The following is a 20,604-nucleotide window of genomic DNA, read 5'->3' on the forward strand; positions in this document are numbered from 1 at the left end:
AGACGCCTGCCCCTGCCCCACTAGCAGCGGCCCCTGGCTCTTTCTCTCTGGTTCCTGTGCACGTCGCCGATGAGTGACAGGTCCCGGGGGAGGCAATCGCCAGCGCTTGCCGTTCCGGACCGCTGGTGCAACCGTGCGCCGAAGCCCTCCAGCAGGCACGGGGGTAGACGGAACGTTCCGAAAGGCCCAGGGGATCCGATCCAGGCCTGGCCTTCCCCAGTTGCCCCACACCGGGCGGGGGTGGCACTTACTGCGGAGGTTGTGGATTAGCTCCGAGTGGCTGGCGCCGCCGGATTTCCAGGCCATCGCTAAGCACACCCGGAGCAGGTACAGAACTACCTTCAGCGCGGCGACAGTGCCCAGCAGCTTCCCCAAGAGTGAGACCACCTCCCACACGGTCACCGCCCCACTCGCGTCCCCGCTGTAGCTGCCGCTCCTACTGCCGTCGCCGCCGCTGCCGCCACTGCGCGCTCCCGGCATCCCCCGCGGCACGCATGCGCTTTATGACGCCGCGCGGACTCGGGTGCGGCCGGGTGGGGCAGGAGGCGGGGGTGGCCTCACGCCCTGCAGCCCGCGCGAGGGGCCGCTGCGGCCGCCCGGGACTGGCGGGTTGGTCCCGCTGAGTCAGCGCCACCGCCACCGCCACCTCTGAGTGGCCTTTCTGAGGCCTCGGGCTGCGCAACGCCTCCTTGCTGAGTTTGTCCTGCGGTCAGGCGGGGTGGGCCCTGGCGCGGTCGGTGGCGAGCCTCGCTGCGGCTCTGGTCACCGAGCGCGGTGGCGGGATGGCAGGGCGGATCTCGTTCCGCTGCTGCCGGTGGCTTCGCAGTCGCAGCTAGATTAGCTGTTGAGAGCGACGGGTCTGCTCCTATAACTGTTCAGATTGTTAGACGGTGGGCTTCCTTCGTCCTGCCTCACCCAACCCAATGAATGACTAATATTTAGGTCGGTTGGAGACAGAGCTCCCTATGGTGGAGCCTCAATAATCTTAATAGAACTGGAGGGCAAAGGTCTTCTCTAACCCGAGTACTCCAGCCTCTGGCTTGTGACAAGTACGTTAGTGTTTCGTTAGCAGAGACTTCGGGACCCTGATTTGTTCTCCACTCTAAAGCACAAATTCAGAGAGTGGAAGAATACCGAGACCTGGGGTGGGGGGGTGGAGCGTGGGGAATCCTTTGCTCCTTAGGACAGCGCACTTGGTTAAAAATACTACAGTATCCTATGGCGAATGTGTTATTCGCCCAACACAAGTGTGCGTTTTCAGCTATTTAAGCCTCACAAATTCCACCGTTAGACTGGACACCAGGTTTGTTGCTATCAGCTGTGCAAGACATTGAGTGAGAAGCTGACAAGGAACATTGCCTGTAGCATCCAACTTGCTGACTCCTGATCAGAACTGAGACTGGAAGAATCCATTCACATTTAGTCCAATAAACTTTTAAGGAAGGAAACAAAGCTATGTCAAGACATCGATGCTACTGCGTCAGCAACAATTTTCATATTCTAACCACACCTTAGCAAATGTGGTATCTAGTCTACTTCCAATCCTAAATATACTTATATATTAACTATTTCCCTGTGTTCTGCGATAATAAATGAAACAGTATTCTTTACTTCAATATTGGGAATAAAATTGTCAGTTTGGGACTAATAATTTTCTATTTCATCTCTCTGCAGTTTCCTAATAGTCTTCCGGTTAAAAACAAAACAAAACGACACCAGTCAATTTTCAATTAAGAACCTGATAACTCTCTCTAAAGCTGACCTAGATGGACTGCATTTCCATGAGGTGCTTCCATTAGCTGTGGCTAGGAAGTAGGACTGCCAATATCAGTTAGAAACAAAATCATGGCCCCTTTTAAAGAAACAACCAACACAGTTATGAATATAGTATAAAGGAGGTTTTTTTTTTAAGATGAATAAGTCATACCTCCTGTATGTAATAAGATTTACATTCAAAGTGGGGAGATTTGCATCAAAAGAAAATTAGCAACAGGGGGCAAAATATAAGTGCTATTAGTGGTCTAGACATTAAGGGACATGTTTATTTAGATCATCATGGGCTGGAGTAAGAGGAAAAGATAGAGGAAAGAACTGGTCCTTGAAGGAGGGACAGGATTCTGAGAGACAGGAATTTTTTTAAAAGGGGGGGAGGGTGTATCATAGGTCTAATCAAAAACACGAAGGAACCTAAGGCTCTGATTCCTGAGCTGTCGACGTTACAATTAAAAATCATTCTTAATTATATACATAAATGAATTGAGGATGGTCACACAGGCAATGGGAGTCCAAATTAGAACTGGGGTCCTCAGAATTGCAACTCCAGTTTCTGACAGTGTGTATTAACAACGTTGAAGAAAAGGATTTGTTTGGGGGACGGGGAGGGAGAGGTTTTGAATAACAAATTGGTACGTTGATGGACGTACTTCCAGGAGAATTTTGAATATTTTCTATGCGCGGTGAAATGCAAGACAATGCTTAGGTGTGGCTACTAGGTCGTTTCTCTTGCATTGATTTTGTTTTGTTTTTGCTCTTAAATTTGTCTTACATTGCAAAGTTATTGCACAAATGTATTGTCTCGGTGTTCCTATACCGATTTTGCAGATTAGGAGCAGGTCCTACAGCACAAGAACCGGCAACACCCTTGCCTGGGTTCAGAGCCTCCTGGGTGGGGCAGGGCGTCCCAACTTCCTCCCACTTGAGGGTTGGTGGTTCGTTCCCGCACTGCCGACAGAGGAGAATTGGCTCTCTGCAGCCACCGTCCCTCGTACGGTCTGTTCCAATCAGGGCTCAGCAGGAAGGGGCGGGACTGAGTGGCGCGCGCTGTGCCTCTTGCTGCCCCTGGCGTGGTTGCTTTCGGCATGGAAGAAATTTATGCTAAGTTTGTGTCACAGAAAATCAGCAAGACCCGCTGGCGACCGGTACCTCCGGGGAGCCTGCAGACCACGGAGACTTTCGCCACGGGCTCTTGGGACAATGAGGTACCCCCGCTCCCGGCCCGGGAAGCCTCTGCCTTCTCCTTCCCTCCTGGAAGCGCGACCCCGGCCGCCGGCGCGCGAACCCTCTTGCCTTCTGGCTCCTCTCGCCCTTCTCTGTCCCCCGAATGCACGTCTCAGGCTCGGTTGCCTTGTACCTCAGAGCCATCGATGGCCCCGTATCTCCTGTTTTTTAATGATTATCATTCCATTTGCCTGGGATGCTTTTAAAGCAAGGTTGATTGAAGGCAGTGCAAATTTTAATTTCGGAGAGTTTGACATATATTTCATCTCAAGATAACATTTTCTGCTTTACAGGAAAATTATGTTTCACTGTGGTCTATTGGAGATTTTGGGAACTTGGACTCTGATGGAGGATTTGAAGGAGACCATCAGTTATTGTGTGATATCAGACACCATGGTGATGTAATGGATTTACAAGTAAGTCTGTGTAATATCCAAAAACTAACTTTAAAAAAACAGAGTGATCTTTACATTTAGAGATGTAAAGGACCTTAAAGTTTGTCTAGTCTCACCCCAGGTTTACAAGAAACTGAGTCCCCTATAGGTTATGATTTGCCAACATCATATAGCTGCTTAATGGCAGAATCAGGACTGGGGAAGGGGATGTGGAATTAATCCTAGCTTGTTTGTTTGCCTAATTGACCATCTACTATGTGCCAAGCACCGTTTACATAAGTTAATTTCATTCTCATCGCATGCTTGTTGAATCAAGTACTGTTATCTCTGTCTTAATGAGAACACTGAGACTAAGATCTTTGGAGCATGTACTATGTGACAAATACTGTGCAAGGCACTTTACATGTTTTTGCTTTTTGAGTTCTCATAACAGCCTAGCAGGGATTAGTTATCTGTTTTGCAAGTTTACCAAGCCTTAGAGAACTTAACTTGTCCAGGGTCTCAAAGCTGGTAGTTAAGTGGTGGGAATGGAATTTTGACTCTCACATTTTATTTGCTTAGCATTTATAGGCTCTTTGCATTTTAAAATTGTTATACTACTAATTGAGTCAAACAAATGGCTTCCTCCCTGCTAATATTTATGAATCTATAACAAGCAAGAATCTTCTACTTAGTTTTTTGACCAGGAAAGAATTGTAGCTGCTTCATCAACAGGATGTGTAACAGTGTTCCTTCACCATCCGAATAACCAGGTAAAGAACTTTTGTTTGAAATCTCAATTTGCATTTTAATTGTTTTTAGGAAGGTTTAAAGAAGACTGTACTTAATAATGACACAAATAATAAAGCTTTTATAGTCTTAAAACATGGAGGGGAAAAATCATTGTATTACCCATCTTTTAGTAGATTAATTCTAGAACCACGTTTGTGTGAACCTTCATTCAAATTGGGTATCTCTTATATTCTCTTAGGTTAGATCTAACAATATGGTATTCTGGCAAGTACTTTTCCTGTAATTCTCTTTTAAGATCCTAGTCTGGTCTTTTGAAGAAAGAAAGAGCACTTTCTAGCTCAAGCATCATGAGAGAGAACAGGAACAGCTACTTTGCTTTAGATAGAACCTAAGTTTCAATTGAAAGAGAGGATATACTATATGAAGGCTTGACATTTTTTACAACGCCTTTCTTGTGTGTGCCAAAGCCTGACTGCTGATCTTCAGAGCATAGTGGTAAGGGCAGTCCTTTAAAATAGCCCCACTTGAAGTAAAAGTTTTAAGTTGCTAGAGGAGAATGCTTATTTAAGTTTGGGGATTAATAAAGGTCATCTTACTAATAGGCATGCCTAGTAAATACAAGAGCCAGATCTAGTTACATATTTTTCTTTTTTTTTTACTGTTTATTTCATCAATGCTTTTATTTTTTATTTATTTCTTTTTTTGGCAGCGTTGGGTCTTTGTTGCTGCGTGCGGGCTTTCTCTAGTTGCGGCGAGCGGGGGCTACTCTTTCTTTGCGGTGTGCAGGCTTCTCATTGTGGTGGCTTCTCTTGTTGCGGAGCACGGGCTCCAGTAGTTGCAGCACGTGGGTTCAGTAGTTGTGGCTCTCGGGCTCTAGAGCGCAGGCTCAGTAGTTGTGGCGCATGGGCTTAGTAGCTCTGCGGCATGTGGGATCTTCCCGGACCAGGGCTCGAACCCGTGTCCTCTGCATTGGCAGGTGGATTCTTAACCACTGTGCCACCAAGGAAGTCCTATTTTTCTTTTTTCTTTTTTTTATAAATTTATTTATTTATTTATTTTTGGCTGAGTTGGGTGTTTGTTTATGTGCGAGGGCTTTCTCCAGTTGCAGCAAGTGGGGGCCACTCTTCATCGCGGTGCGCGGGCCTCTCACTATCGCGGCCTCTCTTGTTGCGGAGCACAGGTTCCAGACGCACAGGCTCAGTAGTTGTGGCTCACGGGCCTAGTTGCTTCGTGGCATGTGGGATCCTGCCAGACCAGGGCTCGAACCCGTGTCCCCTGCATCGGCAGGCAGACTCTCAACCACTGCGCCACCAGGGAAGCCCCTGTTTTTCTTAATGGAGTCATTTGGAAAGCACTACAGAGATTTTCTCTTAAATGTAGGCCAGTTCCCTTAAGAATTTAGAGTTGCCTTTGAACACATAATTACCTGATACCTAAAAACCATTTCTTTAGTTTGAGATAAGTTTGGGATGTTATTAAAAAGTGTTTCTTTTGAATCTAATCCGGTATATACAGAGCTTTAATAGAAGTAGTTTCTAGACCTTAATGCTTGGAAATACAAAGGGAAAAGAGTTACTATGTTTCTAGAAAGGTGTGAGACACAGTTTTATTTGGGAAAGCTGTAGTGTTTTGGAGCTTTGCTTTGATTAATCATAGCCTCATCTGTGACACGTAGACTCTGTCAGTCAGCCAGCAGTGGACAGCAGCTCATCACCACACGGGTCCGGGCAGTCCTTCCTGCAGCAGTGCGCCATGCACGGGTGTTGTGTGCAGCAACCCAGAAATTGTCACAGTTGGAGAAGATGGTCGAATAAATCTCTTCCGAGCTGATCACAAGGAAGCTATAAGAACTATAGGTAAGAAAAATCCTATTTCTTTGGTCTATTGCATAGTAATTGAGCAGCTACCATGTGCTAAGTAAATGCAATGCTAGGTGTTTGAGGGATTTAAAAATAAACAAAGCAGGATCCCTTTATCAAGACAGTATGTTGATAAGGCCTGTATGAAGGAGTGACTAGAAGAAAAAGAAATTTGTGGAGAGGAGAGTCAGAGGGGATTATCAGATAAAGAATTGAGGGGCAGGTGGCAATCCATTTAATCTAGGTTCCAAACCATAAATAATACTAAAAGGTGGCACACCAGATAAAGGGAACAGCATGGAGGCAGGGTAAGGCCATTCAGAGAATGACAGAAAGTGTAGTTTGACCTGACTTTAGATATTTGTATAGGAGAAGTAAGAAATAAAACAAGAAAGGTAAATTGCGGTCAGGTTGTGAAGAATCTAATGCACAGCCGTAGAGGTTACGTTTTGTTAGGTGGGCAACTATGGAGCCATTGAAAGTTTTTGAGCAAAGGGGTGATGTACCGCCAGTCATGCTTTAGAAGAATTATTCTAGTGTAGTAGTTCTCAACCATACTTTGCACAGACTTGCCTGAGGAGATTTTTAACAGCCCATCACCATAGACCTCCTAAATCAGAACGTCTGGATTGAGCCCATGAATCTTTTTTTTGTGTTGTTATGATGTTTAGTTCTGAGGAACCCTATTTGTTTAGCTTTTAGGGACCACTGCCTGGTGGCAGTTTGGAGGAGGGTCACAAAACAATTTAAGTGTATAGTAAATTAAGTGGTATAAGTTTAAACACACTATGAAAAGGAAAAAGACAGGTAAAGCAACCAGGAAGGACTTCATGGAGGAGGAGGGAGCTGATGAGGATAAAGATGAATAGATTTGAGATAAGTCAGCGGAATAATATAGGTCAGAATGAGCTCTGTAGGAAGCAATGGTGTTTGGCTCAATAGAATGGGGGTTCTGGGTTAAGCAGTAGAGGGAAATAAAATTGGATATAAAGGAACCTGAACAGCTGTCTCAGAAATGGAGGTTAACAACCTAAAGTGGAAATAGAGAAATAAGTGAAAACTTAGCCCTCTGTTTGGAACACAGTTCAGATGTCCTGTGAGTGATATAATTTTTCTATTAAAGGAGAATCCATTTTAACATGTATATATTACTGCATTTTTCTATAGAAATTAAACTGTGACTTATTTAAAATTTCATTTGTAATATTTCAATCAATGGAGGGAATGCAGTGTAAAATTTTCATGGAAAAGGGGGACCTGTTAACACACAATGCTGTCTTCTTCGTTTGTAGACAATGCAGATAGCAGTACACTCCATGCTGTAACCTTCCTTCGAACTCCTGAGATTCTTACAGTAAATTCAATTGGACAGTTAAAAATATGGGATTTTAGACAACAAGGAAATGAGCCCTCTCAGATATTATCACTGTAAGTTTGATTTGTAATTTCAGTAGCGTGAAGCAAATTTGCTTGACTGTTTATAGCAACTGACTTTAAACCATATTGTATTTTAATTGCATGTTAAGAGAATAATCTCTGACTAAATTTGATAAAGCAAATACAGTTGACCCTTGCACAATGTGGGGGGTTGGAGTCACTGACCCTCTGTACACCCGAAAATCCCTGTATAACTTACAGTCAGCCCTCCATATACATGGAATCCTCTGTATCAGAGGTTCCACATCCCCAGACTCAACCAACCTCGGATCATGTAGCACTGTATATTTACTATGGAGAAGTACTCATATGTAAGTGGACCCATGTTGTTCAAGGGTCAGCTGTATAATTGGATGGGCTTGATAGTACCATGCTGCGTTTGGTAAATATTTGTTGTATTGATTCAGAAGTTTATATTAATCTCTTTGAAGTTTGTTATTTAATGGGGAATTTCTTTTTGCTCATCCAATGATTCTATTAATAGTGGGAATATTCTATTAATATATTAATAGAATATTCTCTTCTACTAATTATATACTCTAGATGTGATCGGGAGAAAAATACAATCCAAGATATTTTTTCTGAGCAGAAATCCCCTTTCTATGTGTGCAATCTTCTCTTCTCTGATTAGAAAACAGCATGTGTCAAGCTGGAAAAAAAGTTATATAAACTAAGCATTAAATAAGGTAGAGTAGAAGTAAGGAATATGCTGTTTAGTTGATATATAATATTTTTAAAAAGCCAAGAAATGGAAATGTTTTGCATATCTTACCATCAAATTATCTTGCTCCTTATGTGTCCAAATTGAAGAGAGAATGAATAACTCTGGCCTTTAATTCCCCCTCAAAATTTTAATATTTAGAGATATATTTAACGTCAGTTTTTTGACATGATTTAAGTTTAGCCAGTAGCTCCAGCCACAAAATTATCGTTTAGTTACGGGAAAGAAACAGGTTTCATAGGTTATTCAAAGATAAATTATACTTTACAACTGTGTGAAGTCATTGTATCTCCCATTAAAGGACTGGTGACCGAGTGCCACTCCACTGTGTTGATAGACATCCCAACCAGCAGCATGTTGTAGCTACCGGTGGTCAGGATGGAATGTTAAGTATTTGGGATGTTAGACAAGGTACAATGCCCGTGTCTCTACTGAAGGCTCATGAAGCTGAAAGTGAGTATTGTGGTGATACATAAGTTTTTGGTGGGTGAGCTGTACAGTGTATTATAAGCAGCTGTCCATAATGATACCTGTGGATCATTCTACAGCAGAGTTTTTGACTGAATTGTATAAATTTGTAATAATTAACTAATCCCTTTTTATTTGAAATTTACATTCTTTAACATGTTTGATTATTATACACAAAACCATAGTGATTATCCTTACATATTCATCTTTATGTGCTTCTTTTCTTAGGATAGTTTTTTAGAAATAGAAATGATGAGTCCAAAAGTTTGCATAATTTTAAAGCTGTGATTCATGTTGTCAAATTGTTCTACGTAAAAATAATACGAGTTTATATTGCCACACCCAGTATGTGAGAATGCACTTTTCCCATGCAAATGCAGGCTTTTATTTTTTATATTTGCTAATCTGTGTGTTCTTCAATTTATTATTGTACCTTTTTCTTTTTTTCTTTTAACAAGAACAAAAGATACAGGCTCTTGCCTTGTTTTTAATGTTTGTCATTTGATTTTGGTGGAGATTTTTTGGCTGAACAGAAATTTTTCATTTTATCACCACATGTCAGGGTGGATTATAGTTTTAAATTCTGACTTAAGAGAAGTTGGTATTAATGCTTCAATAAAACTATAAAAGAGCAAACATTATACCAGTATTGCAACTTCTAAGTTTGTTTCACATTATTAATACTTTGGAAAGATAAATGATTTTTAAGATTATATTTAAGAAGCAAATAGAAATTTTTTCCCTCTTCCAGGTATGGCTATGTCCAGGAAAAAAGAATAAAAAGGAATAGGTGTGCCCTTAGAGTCTGTTGTTGCTAACCTAGTGGTAGTTAGAATTACAAACTTTCAGATCTCTTCTCACCAGCCCATTTTTAAACGCCAGCCTGTATTGTTCAGCAAAACGCAAAAGCGTAGTGGCTTGTAGTGTATTTTGAATTCATCTTGACTCTTGGCTAGAAATAAGATGTTTTATAGAGGTTTGTTTTCTAATTTGAAAGTATATAAATATATAAGAATCTAGATTTGGACAGTCTGCTAATGGCTCTATAGGCTGTTTTGTTTTACTTTGTTTTAATGAAACAGTATGAATGTTACTTTACACAGGGACTCACCCAGCATACATTCCTTTCCGGAGGAAGGTGACCTTTTTGTTTTGCGGCATGTTGAATTGTGGTAACTGTCAGAATGAAAATGCCAGCTTGCAAACATGTGCCTTGCACTTTTTATGCTACACTCTGAGTACCTTCTATGCTGCCTCTCTAAGGTTACCTAACCCAGAATCACGAAACCCTTGTTCACAGACTACTGTTTTACCTTCACGCTGCAGCTGTCTTCCTAAGGAGTCCTGGGCAGTCCTTGGCTCCCAGATATCTGTTGGCACACAAAGTTCCCTTAAAGTTTAGAGCTTGAGGAGTCCCCAGTTCCAAGCTGGCTTCTTAAGTCTTTCATCTAAAACCGGATCCAGATTTTTGGAGCATTTCCAGGTTTTGGTTTGCTGGGAGCTAGTTGCTATTTCTGTGATACAGGCCAGAAGTATCCAGAGTCTTGGCATGAGCCAAAATTGGACTATGTCTCTTAGAAATTCATTTGTATTCTACTTTTATGGTCTTCTCTCTCTTTCCAATAATATAACCTTCATGTGTTAATGACACAGGATTTGAAAAATAAGAGAACTTAACAATTTTCAAAAAATCTTTTCAGAATTATTCCATTGTCATACTTTTCCATAAAAAAATTGTAATAGGTCAAATGACTAGCATTTATTTTCATTCATTTGCTGGCCCAATACACAAGTAGATTTACTTGACTTCTTTATCTTATCTACATGTTTTAGCCATTTGGAGAGTTATGTCTTTTCTTTGATCCTGAAGCCTTTGATTTTTATCACAGGCTTGGAGTTTGAAGGTGTGTGATGGAGGTTAATGGAAGGTGATGCCTAGAGACAGGGTTTTGATGTCTGTTCAACTAATCTACACAAGAATAAGCTTCTTGGTTCTTATCTTTTAGTGTGGGAAGTTCACTTTCACCCATCCAACCCAGATCATCTATTTACTTGTTCTGAAGATGGATCTCTCTGGCATTGGGATGCCTCCACAGATGTACCTGAGAAATCATCACTCTTTTACCAAGGTAAAAAGTTTTAATGAAGATTCTTGTGTGTAATTTTATTACATTTTTAAATACCATATTAGAAATTCTCATATTTTTAACATTAAGGAATGACAAAATGTTTCCATTCTCTGGCCTCAGGGTAAATTCTAGTATCACAGGGCTTGAAATCTGACTGTCAGCTACTGACCACTCTACTGCTGATGACTAGAAATGCTGTTAGCTGGCTAACTGCGGACAGCCAGGGGTCTTGTTTGTGAGTACGTTGTTGTGGGCCCTCATGCCATAGGATAGGCATTGACAGCTCTCTTATACTACATTGTCAAGGGTGTATGGCAAGACAAAAGTTGATCTTTTATGTATTAAGGTACTGGTTTCTCCTCAGACTAAAAGGCCCTATCTCCTGATTAAAGACAGAGGTAAGTAAAGGTCAGCCAGAAACTATACACTTAAAATCAAGAGGTATTTTTATTTCTGTTTTTTGCACTTTCTCAGCTTCTTGTTTTTGAGTTTGTCTGTGGTTCAAAAGTTTATTTGTTCATTCATTCAGCAAATGTTTATCAAGTGCCTACCACGTGCTAGGCACTCTTCTAGGTGTTAGAGCCCATGACAGTGAGCAGAAAAGCCTCGAGGCACATAGAGCAAATATTCCAGTAGACAGTAAGTAAAATAGATAATGTCTCAGTAAAAGTCCAATCAGAAAAACAGAAACTACCCTGGATTTAGAAGGAATCGGTTTCACGTGTGTTAGAAGGGCTAGAAGAACAAAAGGGAATGGGAGGGATGCTGGAAGAGCAAATAGCAAAAAAAGAGGAATGCCCAGAAATCAACAGTTGTTAATACCTCTGCTGTACTGTTGGAAGTGCTGTCCAGGTTGGTCCCGGATCAGCAGAAAAGGTGCCACCTCAGCTGGGGCTGGAATTACTGCCTGTGTTGTCGTTGCCAGGAACCTGGAGCCTTTTCCTTCCCCAACCCCACCCCATCTGCCTTCCAGTCACCCACTGGAGTACCTCCCATGGGCAGGGTCTGCCTGGAAGGCAGATGGCAAGGGAGCCTGGAAAAAGGAGTTTGTCCCTGCAATACATAGTAGAGCACAGCAAAGTAGGAAAGGAGACGACAGCAAGAAGGAAAAGATCTGGACCAAATACCCTGATGCCTATGAAGAAGAGTGAAGAGAACAGGAGGATGAAGAATTAGTGGAGGAGGGGCCGCTTGGCAGGGAGAACATTTGAGCAGAGACCTGAGGAAGTGGAGGTACGAGTCACAGGAACGCATGCCAGGTAGAGGAAACAGCAAATTCCAAGGGCCTGAGACAGAACAGCAAGGAGGCCAGTGTGGCTGCAATTCAGCAGGCCGGGAGTGCGAGGAGGTAGCAGGAGTTGCGGGGCAGGACTTTACAGACTGGGATAAGGGCTTCAGGTTCTATTCTGAATGTGACAGAAAGCCACTGGGGAATTTTGAGCAGGGGAGTGTGGTGATCTGTCTTACGTTTCCAAAGAATCATTTAGGCGACTGTGTAGAAAATAGACTGGGGAGAGGGATGGAAAAAGCAGAAGCAGGGAGACCAGGGAGGAGACTTAGCACAGTGGTTCTAATGTTAATTTTCACAGTATTCAAGAGTAATATAAAATATAGGAGCAGTAAAAGGTAAACAAAAACTAAGAAGGAAAAATCTAAAACGTCTCCAGAAAAATTCTGGAGAAGTATGGCATGTGTAGAGCATGTGGCACGTCTATGCTAATAACTTCATGTATGGAGAAACTAAGAATTTTATTAGTTTCTAATAAATAATAAGGATTAGCTAAGCACTTGGTTTTTTATTTCTTCTTCCCCTACCCCCACTATCTTGCATTTGAGATTTTACTGTTTGAAGAACCTTGGTTAGACTGGAAAGAGCCATTACTATATTCTGTGCCTAGTATCACAAGGAACAATATTAGACACTGTGAAAAGGTAAAATAAATATAATCTATACAACCTGCTCTTAAGAAATACTTAATTTAGTTATGGAGAAGGGGGCATGCAAAGTTAAATCATATAAGAAATGTTACAAGGTAGTACGTTATTAGTGGTGCATATAAGTGCTGAGGGTTCCAGGAATGAAAAGAGAAGCATGAACTAGAGTCATCTTCAGAGGCTTCTTAGAGAAGGAAGTTGAGCTGGGCTTTAAGAATCAGCAAGATTTAAACTCACTAATCTTTAAGCTTCAAGATATGAGGGACTTTGCCTTGTATTCCCAGCACTTAGCACACAGCCTGGCATATAGTAGGTACTCAGCCATTTATTGAGTACATGAAATCTGTCTTTATTTGATCTGGCAGAAAGTTGAAAGAAAATTTCAAATGAAGGCTAAAACTGAAATATACTGCTTCTGCCCCACTTAATCCTGTATTAAATGCAGAGCACTGTCAGACATAAAAGTTTATAATCTGGTAGTGTTCTTAAATTCTACTTTTAAGAACATTTACCTGAAATAAAGGCGAAGAATAAAGGGAGATCTAAAGCAAGTTGATTATATGTTTAGACATATAGATATAAATATATTTTTAGAAATATTCTTCTAGAAATACATCCAGAAATTTTCATTTTTTGATTACCTAAGAACTTAGATTTCCATATATTATCTACATTTATTCTACTTGTCTTCTAGGCATTTTGGTACATTTCTGAGACTTTCCATTAAAGAATAAACAGGAAGACAGGGTCAAAATGAATCTTGTGCTTTGCCAAAGATTTCAAGTTTGATAGCCATATTATCCCATGGAAATTTGAGTATTTAATATCACTGACTAAGCCTTTAGTCAAAAATGGTGATGTGTTATAATGGAATTATCAGCCAGTTATTCTTGAGAATTAAAACCAATATATATCATCACCTTCTTTAAGTATTAGAATTTCAGATGTTTACTAGGATAAAATTAGTCTTGAAAGAAGTTTTCACCTTTTCTTTTCTTTTCCCAGGAGGAAGAAATAGTACTTTTTTGTCTCACAGCATTAGTAACCAAGCTAATGTTCATCAATCTCTTATAAGCTCCTGGCTCATCACTGATCCTACCAAAGACCGTATTGAAATCACAAGCTTGCTTCCCAACAGAACTTTGTCTGTGAACAGTTTGGATGTTTTAGGTCCTTGTCTTGTTTGTGGAACTGATGCAGAAGCAATTTATGTTACTAGACAACTTTTTTCATGAAGATACTAAAAGATTTCATGTAAAACACACAGTTATAGCCTTTCAAATTCCAGCTTCTCTATGCAAATTTTTATTATTGGAAAATGTGAAATTTGCAGGGGAAGCATCCATAAATTATTGTTAATTTTGATGCCCAGTTTCAGCTTTTGTTAGTTGAATATTCTTCTGTTAGTAGCTAGAGTCTGATGAATGACTGATGGCAAAAGAATTGGACCGTGTGGAAGAACATCAGAGGGATCCTTGTGCTGATAAATGCACTGCCTTCAGAACAGTTCTGGACAGCTCATGGAACCAACTCTTCATTTTCGATGTTGTAGGGCTCGAAAATGTCAAACCACCAATGGGTTCCTATCCTTTTTATCCACGGTATGTGGAGTATACCCCTCCCTGGTGGCCTTAGCTAGTATTTATTCTTTTTACTACAAGTATTTTCTTCAGTTCTTCCACATTTTATTTCCTTAATAATTTTTGTAAACTTTTTTCAGAAAGAATTGAGAACAAAAATGGCAAAATTTTTGTAGTGTTCAAATTTTTTTAAAGGTGAAAATGTTTTGACAGTTTCCTTTATTAGAATGGGTTTGAACAGAACTGTCAACTCCTTAGACCCAACTTTATTTCTCTTGAAAAAAGGCAAGTACATTTTTCCTAAGGATTTTTGCTTTTATTTAGTTTTACAACGTAGTTGAAAATTGCTGAATTGGACATTGTGCAATAAAATAGGATTTGACATTGATAATGAGCTGACTTACAAACTAAAATTTGATAGGTAACATGCAGAGACTAGTATGATGATGTGGTAGGAGAATAGAGTTTTGCCATCTTTATTTTTAATGTTAATGATGACCTAACATGCAGTGTTTTTAGACAATTTTATGATATTGTCTTTCTTAAGTTTGTTAAATTAAATGCATTATTGAACTGTTAAGACCTTAATGACAAATCACTCCTATTACACAACTGAAGTGTATGTTTATTTACTTTATAATTCCAACAATAATTACTATGAAGTTTTGTCTTTCCGTCCCAATAAATATTTGCAATTTTTTTATGCTGCCTTACCTCAGGGTTTTTTGGATTTTGTTTTTTTGTTCACATTTAAAAATGGAATACATATATGCATCTGCTGTTTTATATATATTTGGCTCAAAAATATTTGACTGAATGGACTTTCCTCGCGGTCCAGTGGTTAATGCAGGGGGCACAGGTTCGATCCCTGGTCGGGGAACTAAGATCCCACATGCTGCACAGCACAGCCTAAAAAAAAAAAAAAAAAATCGACTGAAGATAATTAGTAACTTTGAATTCCAAAGAATCAGAGAAGGAAAGAAAATGTTGCTGATAGGAGTTCTTAATCTGTTTATAGTTTTATTGCTGGGGCTAATTTTTAAAACTTTCTGTTATTACAAAAGTCATTCACTGTAGAAAAGACAGTCAAAAGAAAATTTTAAGTACTTAATCTCAAAGAGAGAATTCTTTTCATACTGTCTTCTATCCATCAATGTATATAGTTTTTCTGTAAAAATGAAGTATACATGTTATATTTGTAGATGCACATTCTCTAGCAGTCAACACATGAATTCAATAATAAAAATATAGCTAAGAATTTTCTTCTGACTTTATATTTCCCTTTGTGTGAATGTCTTGCTGCAGCCTAAGCTACAGTGTCCCTCTCTTCACCCGGTACAGGCATCCTCCCATTCTACTCAGCAGGCTAACATCTTTGCTTTGAGTGGTCCAGAGTTGATCTCATCCCTGGAAGACCCTAGCTCCCAGGTGACACATTTTCCGTGTACAGTGAATGGCAAACTTGTTGTGCCTCTGCTTCGATCTGTATTATCTGCTGCTGAAAAGTTTGAAGGTTACATGTACGTTGTTAGCACCCTTCTCAGTCTCCAGCAGCAATGTATACAATTTCCCTTGATCATTACAGTAAATAATTGGTAGAGGGAGGGAACCAGACATACAGGCTTATCATACTAGCTTGGAATGGAAACAAGTCTGAAGCTTTGATTTGATTTAAGGGTATTTGTAACCATAAGTAGAAGGAAGTACATTTGAATAGTGTTACATTTTCTATCAATTGAAGAGTTCTGCCAGACTTAATAAGAAACATAAGATTGAGGTGGTATAAATAAAACCCTAATTTATGAATTTGTTAATTCTCACTGCTTTTATTCATGAAACTATCAAATAGAATTTCCTTTGAGGGCTGTAGGATCTCAGAGGTGAAAGATATCTTGGAGGGCATCTCCAACCTAAATTTAATCAACACTTCCACAGCATTCCCAACAAATTGTCATCCAACCTCTACTTGAAAATATACCATGATAACAGTGTCCCATTTCCCAATGTAGCCTCCTTGTTTGGACAGCTGTAATTGATATTGCATTATGGCAGGGTTTTAGTGTGTGAGTGGGATCCAAAACAATCCTATAAAAAAAGGTAGAATCATATTATTGTGGGTTAATGAAATGATCATGTGAACCTATGAGATGGAACCAAACACCAGTCATTTTACCGAATTTGCAGTCCTTTGGGTGCTTTTTACTATAAGGTTCAACTAAACAAATGAATTTTCACATACTGAACTGAACTTTGCTTCCATTTGTCTTCTTAGGAGCCACAAAAAGCAAATTTAATTCTTTTCATCATATATTCAAATATTCAGAACTACGTATTGTAGCTTCTTTGGGGTAAACTTTTAAAATCCCTTCAGTGGTTTCTTGTGGGCAAGGTTCCCTCCCCCACCTTTCTTGCCCTTCTTGGCTAAATCCTCCGTACCTTTCCGGACTCCTCTTAGGTGTCATTTTCTCAAGAAAGCTCTCCCTGGCCTCTGACAGTCTGGGCTAAATTGTACTGTGCATCAAAAGCCCATTGTGCAGAGCTTATATTGTGCTTACAGCCATTTGCTAAGCAGCCTGTCTCCCTCTACTGGACCACAAGTTCAAGAACAAGGCCCATGTCTGAGTGTTGTATTAACAATGTTTAACACAGTATCTGATACATAGTAAGCCCTGAATTAGCCTGAATTGAACTAAACTCACAATTTTGTTTTCCCTTTAAAAAATAAAAAGGCCATCATTAAAGTGTGACTTTCAAAATGAATACTTTTCCAGTGGTGTCTGCTTTGCTGAGAGTATGACAGAAATCTACCATCCTGGTTCTGGGTACGATATTCCTTTTTAATGCTGTCTCAGCTTATTTTACCTATTCTGATATTTGTTCAATTGACTGCTGACTAGTTTAACTTAAACCCTTAACTTTCACACCTGATACTCCCTAAACTATACCTCCCTATTCTTGAGTTAATGCCGATGATTTTGATTCTTACTATAGGTCCATCCTTCCTGTTTAAGAAGACAAATTTTGTTTCACTTTAGGAAAGAGCTAACAATCACCTTTGAATCTTTTCTGTAGAAGCTGATCGTTTTCAGAATTGCCCAGCGTGCTCTCTACACCCTCATCCCATTGGTAAGGAGATAGGTTAAATGGACTTAGGCCCACTTCCCAATTATCAGTGACATACGAATCATTGGTATTTGGCTACAGTTGTTGAAATATTTATAAACCAACCTAACTTATTGACACTCTGCCACATTTATCTTGTTCATAAGGCTATTGTGAGAAAACACCTGTGCTACAGCTATCATCCTATCAAAATTTTGGCATAATTGAAAAATTCCTTGTCCTTTGTGAATAACACTTCTATTTCACAGTATTGTGGAAACATCCTTTTAATAGTCCATTTTAGAATCTTGTCTAAGAAGCATACTAAGTTCATTAGTGTACAGTTTATATCAAGCCTTCATTTAAACTTATGGTATCTATGATATCTAGCTCAGACTAATTAGATGGTCTGAAGCAGTAGCGGTGCCCTTGTTTTACAGATAATGTAACCTGGGGAGAGCCAAACTATGATATGCAACTATTTAAACTATTTCATTGGTATCATTCTGAACCACAATTAATGTTAAGTGGCAACACAGAATAATTAAATAACTAACAGCCTAGACTACAGTCATCTTAGCATCAAAACAATTACAACATTTCACTATATTAGTAGAGGGAGAAAACCACAAAGGGGGTGGGGGTGAGAGGGGAGAAGTAGAATGACCAGAATCTAGCTGATCAGGTAATAAACCTTAATTAATTAAAAATAAACTGATGGTCAATTCCAAACTGTCATGACTAACTGGACTTTGGGGGAACAGTAGCTGACAGACCAGCCTAACATAGCCATCAGACATGCATCAACTGTCAAAACAATTTTTGTACAGACCATGGTTATAAGAAGCTAAACTGTAATTAATACTAGACTGAAAATACTAGCTGCAACAAATCAAAACCCAGATATTACTCCTGCATAGTATGGAATCAACTTATTAGCCAGAGAGATCCTACAAGCAAGGATTCCCCAGTAGCAATGAGCACACCAAGAAGCCAGGTTTGGTTTCTAATACCATTCTCCAGTGAAAGGAACCAAGGCTCCTTGGAGGGGCAGGAAATAAACCGGATAGTTTGGAGCATTTTGTAGTCCCAGAAAGGAAGAAAGTTAAAAAAAAAAAAACAATGATGGGTGTATGTTATAGGGACACACAAGCTAACTGGAAGAGCTCCAATAGCCAAAGCTGGAACAATTTGCTCAAAAACAAGAAATACCCAAACTATTAAATAAACATCCATGAGTCCACACTGACAAGAATAAATGTTTGAAAAACATGGATGAGAGACAAATCTGCTCAGAATTCCAAATAATTTATGTAGATTCTCCACTCTCAAGGAGGTGGAACACAATTCTCTCCAAAGTGTGGGCTGCTCATAGTTTAGAGCCTTCCCCTAAGATAGTATGAATTCCTGGGAGAGCCTGTGTTCTCAGGACCACAGTGCTCTCCAAACTTTTTCCACGTGTGCTGCCTCTGTTCCTACAGTCATCCAAGCATGAGACTTGCCCCTTACATCTGTTGATAAAAACAAAATGAGACAACCTACTATACATAAAATAGACAAGCAACAAGGATTTGCGGTACAGCACGTGGAACTACATTCAGTATCTTGTAATAACCTATAATGGAAAATAATATGAAAAATATATATATTTAGAACTGAATCACTTTGCTGTATCCCTGAAGCTAACACAATATTGTAACTCAACTATACTTACAAAACAGAAACCACACAACTACAACAAAATCAAAATACCCCTCTTCCATGAAGCACTGAAGAGTTGAATAGGCTGAAGCTGGACCAACGGTTTTCCATCACAGCGACACAAAGACCTTCAAACACAATGGCAGGTATTGCCATTCTTAGACATCAGCACCCTTAGTAGGCATTTTCCTGGTCTTTCACCTCCACCCACTCCCAGTCTCAGCCACGTTTTATCTTGTTGGTTGGTTCTTCTATCCTGAACATTCCTTCTCTCCTTTCCCTGCTCTTTTCTCCCCCTACTTCACAGGAGTAAACCTCTTAATATATAGAGCAATTCACTGAGGTCCTTGAATTATCTAGGAATTCTCCTGAAGACAGTAGTTTTTGGAGATACCCATCTTTAGGTTTAGAGAGATGAAGAGCTTAAGTAAAGCAGCTCTGAGGGTTGGTGACAGAGGTGACAAGGTTTAGGCGGCAGTCTGCTCTTCCTGATACATAATCCATCTAGAAAGGACAAGCAGGCCTGTGAACATATTAGATTCATATCATGCATATTAATTTTGAGGCTGAAAGATACCCTGCAGGTTACTTAGTTCTCCAGCTGAAGAAAGTTAAGACCTAGAGCTATTAAGTCAGCCACTTTGGGCCATGTCTTCTACAGACTCTGTGATTGTGGAATACAGATTTTCAACCAAGTGGTCGTGGAATGTAATCTTTTAACAGGTTTTCACATTTGAACTTCTGGATACAGTAGCCAGCAACTAATTCAACATCAGAAAAAAAGTCTTAAAAAAAACAGTCTCTAGTAAAAAATGATGAGATATTTGAAAATACTAAGTGTATATATTTTCTAGAGGCAGAATTGGCAAAGGCGCTCTTTACAATGGGTGGGCGGGACCTTTAAACATCATACAACCACTGATCCCGTCCCAAACTTCTAATTCAATCTAACAAAAAATAAAGCCTCTTTTCGCGGTCACCGTTATCCCAATTACGGCAATAAGGACTTCCTCTTCTACCGATTCGGCTGACAGATTAAAAATCTCTAAACTCCCTAATCTGTCCTGGTTCGAGAATATATTAATCTGGCTGATTCAGAAAATACTTACGGATTTACTCGGGGAAAGAGTGCTAAGCAAAAATCAATTTATTTCAAAGCCTCTAGAAATCCCGAATCCCGATGTCCACAGCAAGGTTCTGAGAATTCAACTTCTCCAGATGCGCATCTTTTATTCTATATTCGTCCATAGAAAGAGTTCAATTGAAAAGAGAGAGACAATGAAATAAATGAGTGGGCTTGGGAGGGGGGGAACCTGACGCCACCAGCCGGGGCGAGTCACCTGAGCAGCGCAAGGCAGGGGCGACGCGGGGCGACGCTCGCAGACACGCAGAGAAGCGGGCGACTGCGGAAAGCGGGAGGCCGCAGGCGGCGCGCTCGCTCCCCGTCGCCGGGCGGGCCGAAGCCCCCAGTCCTCGGCCCCCGCGCAAGCGACGCCGGGAAATGCCCACATCCGGGAAACCTGCAGCGGAGTGCGGCGGCGGCGACAC

General features: G+C 40.4%; 2 protein-coding genes and 1 long non-coding RNA gene across 10 annotated transcripts in view; 1 reads left to right on the top strand and 2 right to left on the bottom strand.

The window, feature by feature from the left end:
* PCMT1 (protein-L-isoaspartate (D-aspartate) O-methyltransferase) overlaps window positions 1-501 on the bottom strand; it is a 48,603-nt gene extending 48,102 nt beyond the window's left edge. For 3 of the 5 annotated variants that reach the window (XM_082474882.1, XM_082474881.1, XM_082474880.1), the window contains exon 1: window positions 252-495. In XM_082474882.1, coding sequence (XP_082331008.1) covers window positions 252-480 — 229 coding nt within the window. In that variant the 5' untranslated portion in view covers window positions 481-495. Of the gene's footprint in view, window positions 1-251 lie in introns of all 5 variants that reach the window. The other 2 variants (XM_082474883.1, XM_082474879.1) reach the window with 2 other exon arrangements.
* A 2,289-nt stretch (window positions 502-2,790) lies between these two features.
* NUP43 (nucleoporin 43) lies at window positions 2,791-14,966 on the top strand. Of its 4 annotated transcripts, XR_014267297.1 has the most exons (9): window positions 2,791-2,978; window positions 3,291-3,413; window positions 4,067-4,144; window positions 5,800-5,980; window positions 7,276-7,411; window positions 8,443-8,594; window positions 10,616-10,738; window positions 11,664-11,971; window positions 13,679-13,779. XR_014267297.1 is itself a non-coding variant. In XM_082474853.1 (8 exons), exons 1-8 carry the CDS (start codon window positions 2,859-2,861, stop codon window positions 11,912-11,914), a joined length of 1,164 nt encoding a protein of 387 aa, XP_082330979.1. In that variant the 5' UTR covers window positions 2,791-2,858; the 3' UTR covers window positions 11,915-13,672. The 4 variants fall into 4 exon arrangements, 3 of the variants coding, with proteins under 3 accessions (XP_082330979.1, XP_082330980.1, XP_082330981.1); XM_082474853.1 differs by lacking the exon at window positions 13,679-13,779 and having other exon boundaries at window positions 11,664-13,672; XM_082474854.1 differs by lacking the exon at window positions 11,664-11,971 and having other exon boundaries at window positions 2,793-2,978; window positions 13,679-14,966.
* LOC309666924 lies at window positions 14,942-20,561 on the bottom strand. The gene is made up of 3 exons (XR_014267345.1): window positions 20,397-20,561; window positions 20,166-20,290; window positions 14,942-15,162 (listed from the first exon to the last, which is right to left on the bottom strand). It is a non-coding gene; the product is annotated as an uncharacterized lncRNA (long non-coding RNA).
* Between the last annotated feature and the right edge of the window lie 43 nt (window positions 20,562-20,604).

The sequence above is a fragment of the Balaenoptera physalus genome, assembly GCF_965194825.1.
Source record: "Balaenoptera physalus genome assembly, chromosome: 9".
In the NCBI taxonomy this organism is placed as follows: Eukaryota; Metazoa; Chordata; class Mammalia; order Artiodactyla; family Balaenopteridae; genus Balaenoptera; species Balaenoptera physalus.

What these genes read in the sequence shown, in the direction of transcription:
- NUP43 (XM_082474853.1), top strand. Translation starts at nt 2,859, where the DNA reads ATGGAAGAAATTTATGCTAAGTTTGTGTCACAGAAAATCAGCAAGACC. An exon ending in TTCACCATCCGAATAACCAG is followed by an intron (nt 4,145 to 5,799) that starts GTAAAGAACTTT and finishes TGTGACACGTAG; the next exon opens with ACTCTGTCAGTCAGCCAGCA. An exon ending in GAAGGCTCATGAAGCTGAAA is followed by an intron (nt 8,595 to 10,615) that starts GTGAGTATTGTG and finishes CTTATCTTTTAG; the next exon opens with TGTGGGAAGTTCACTTTCAC.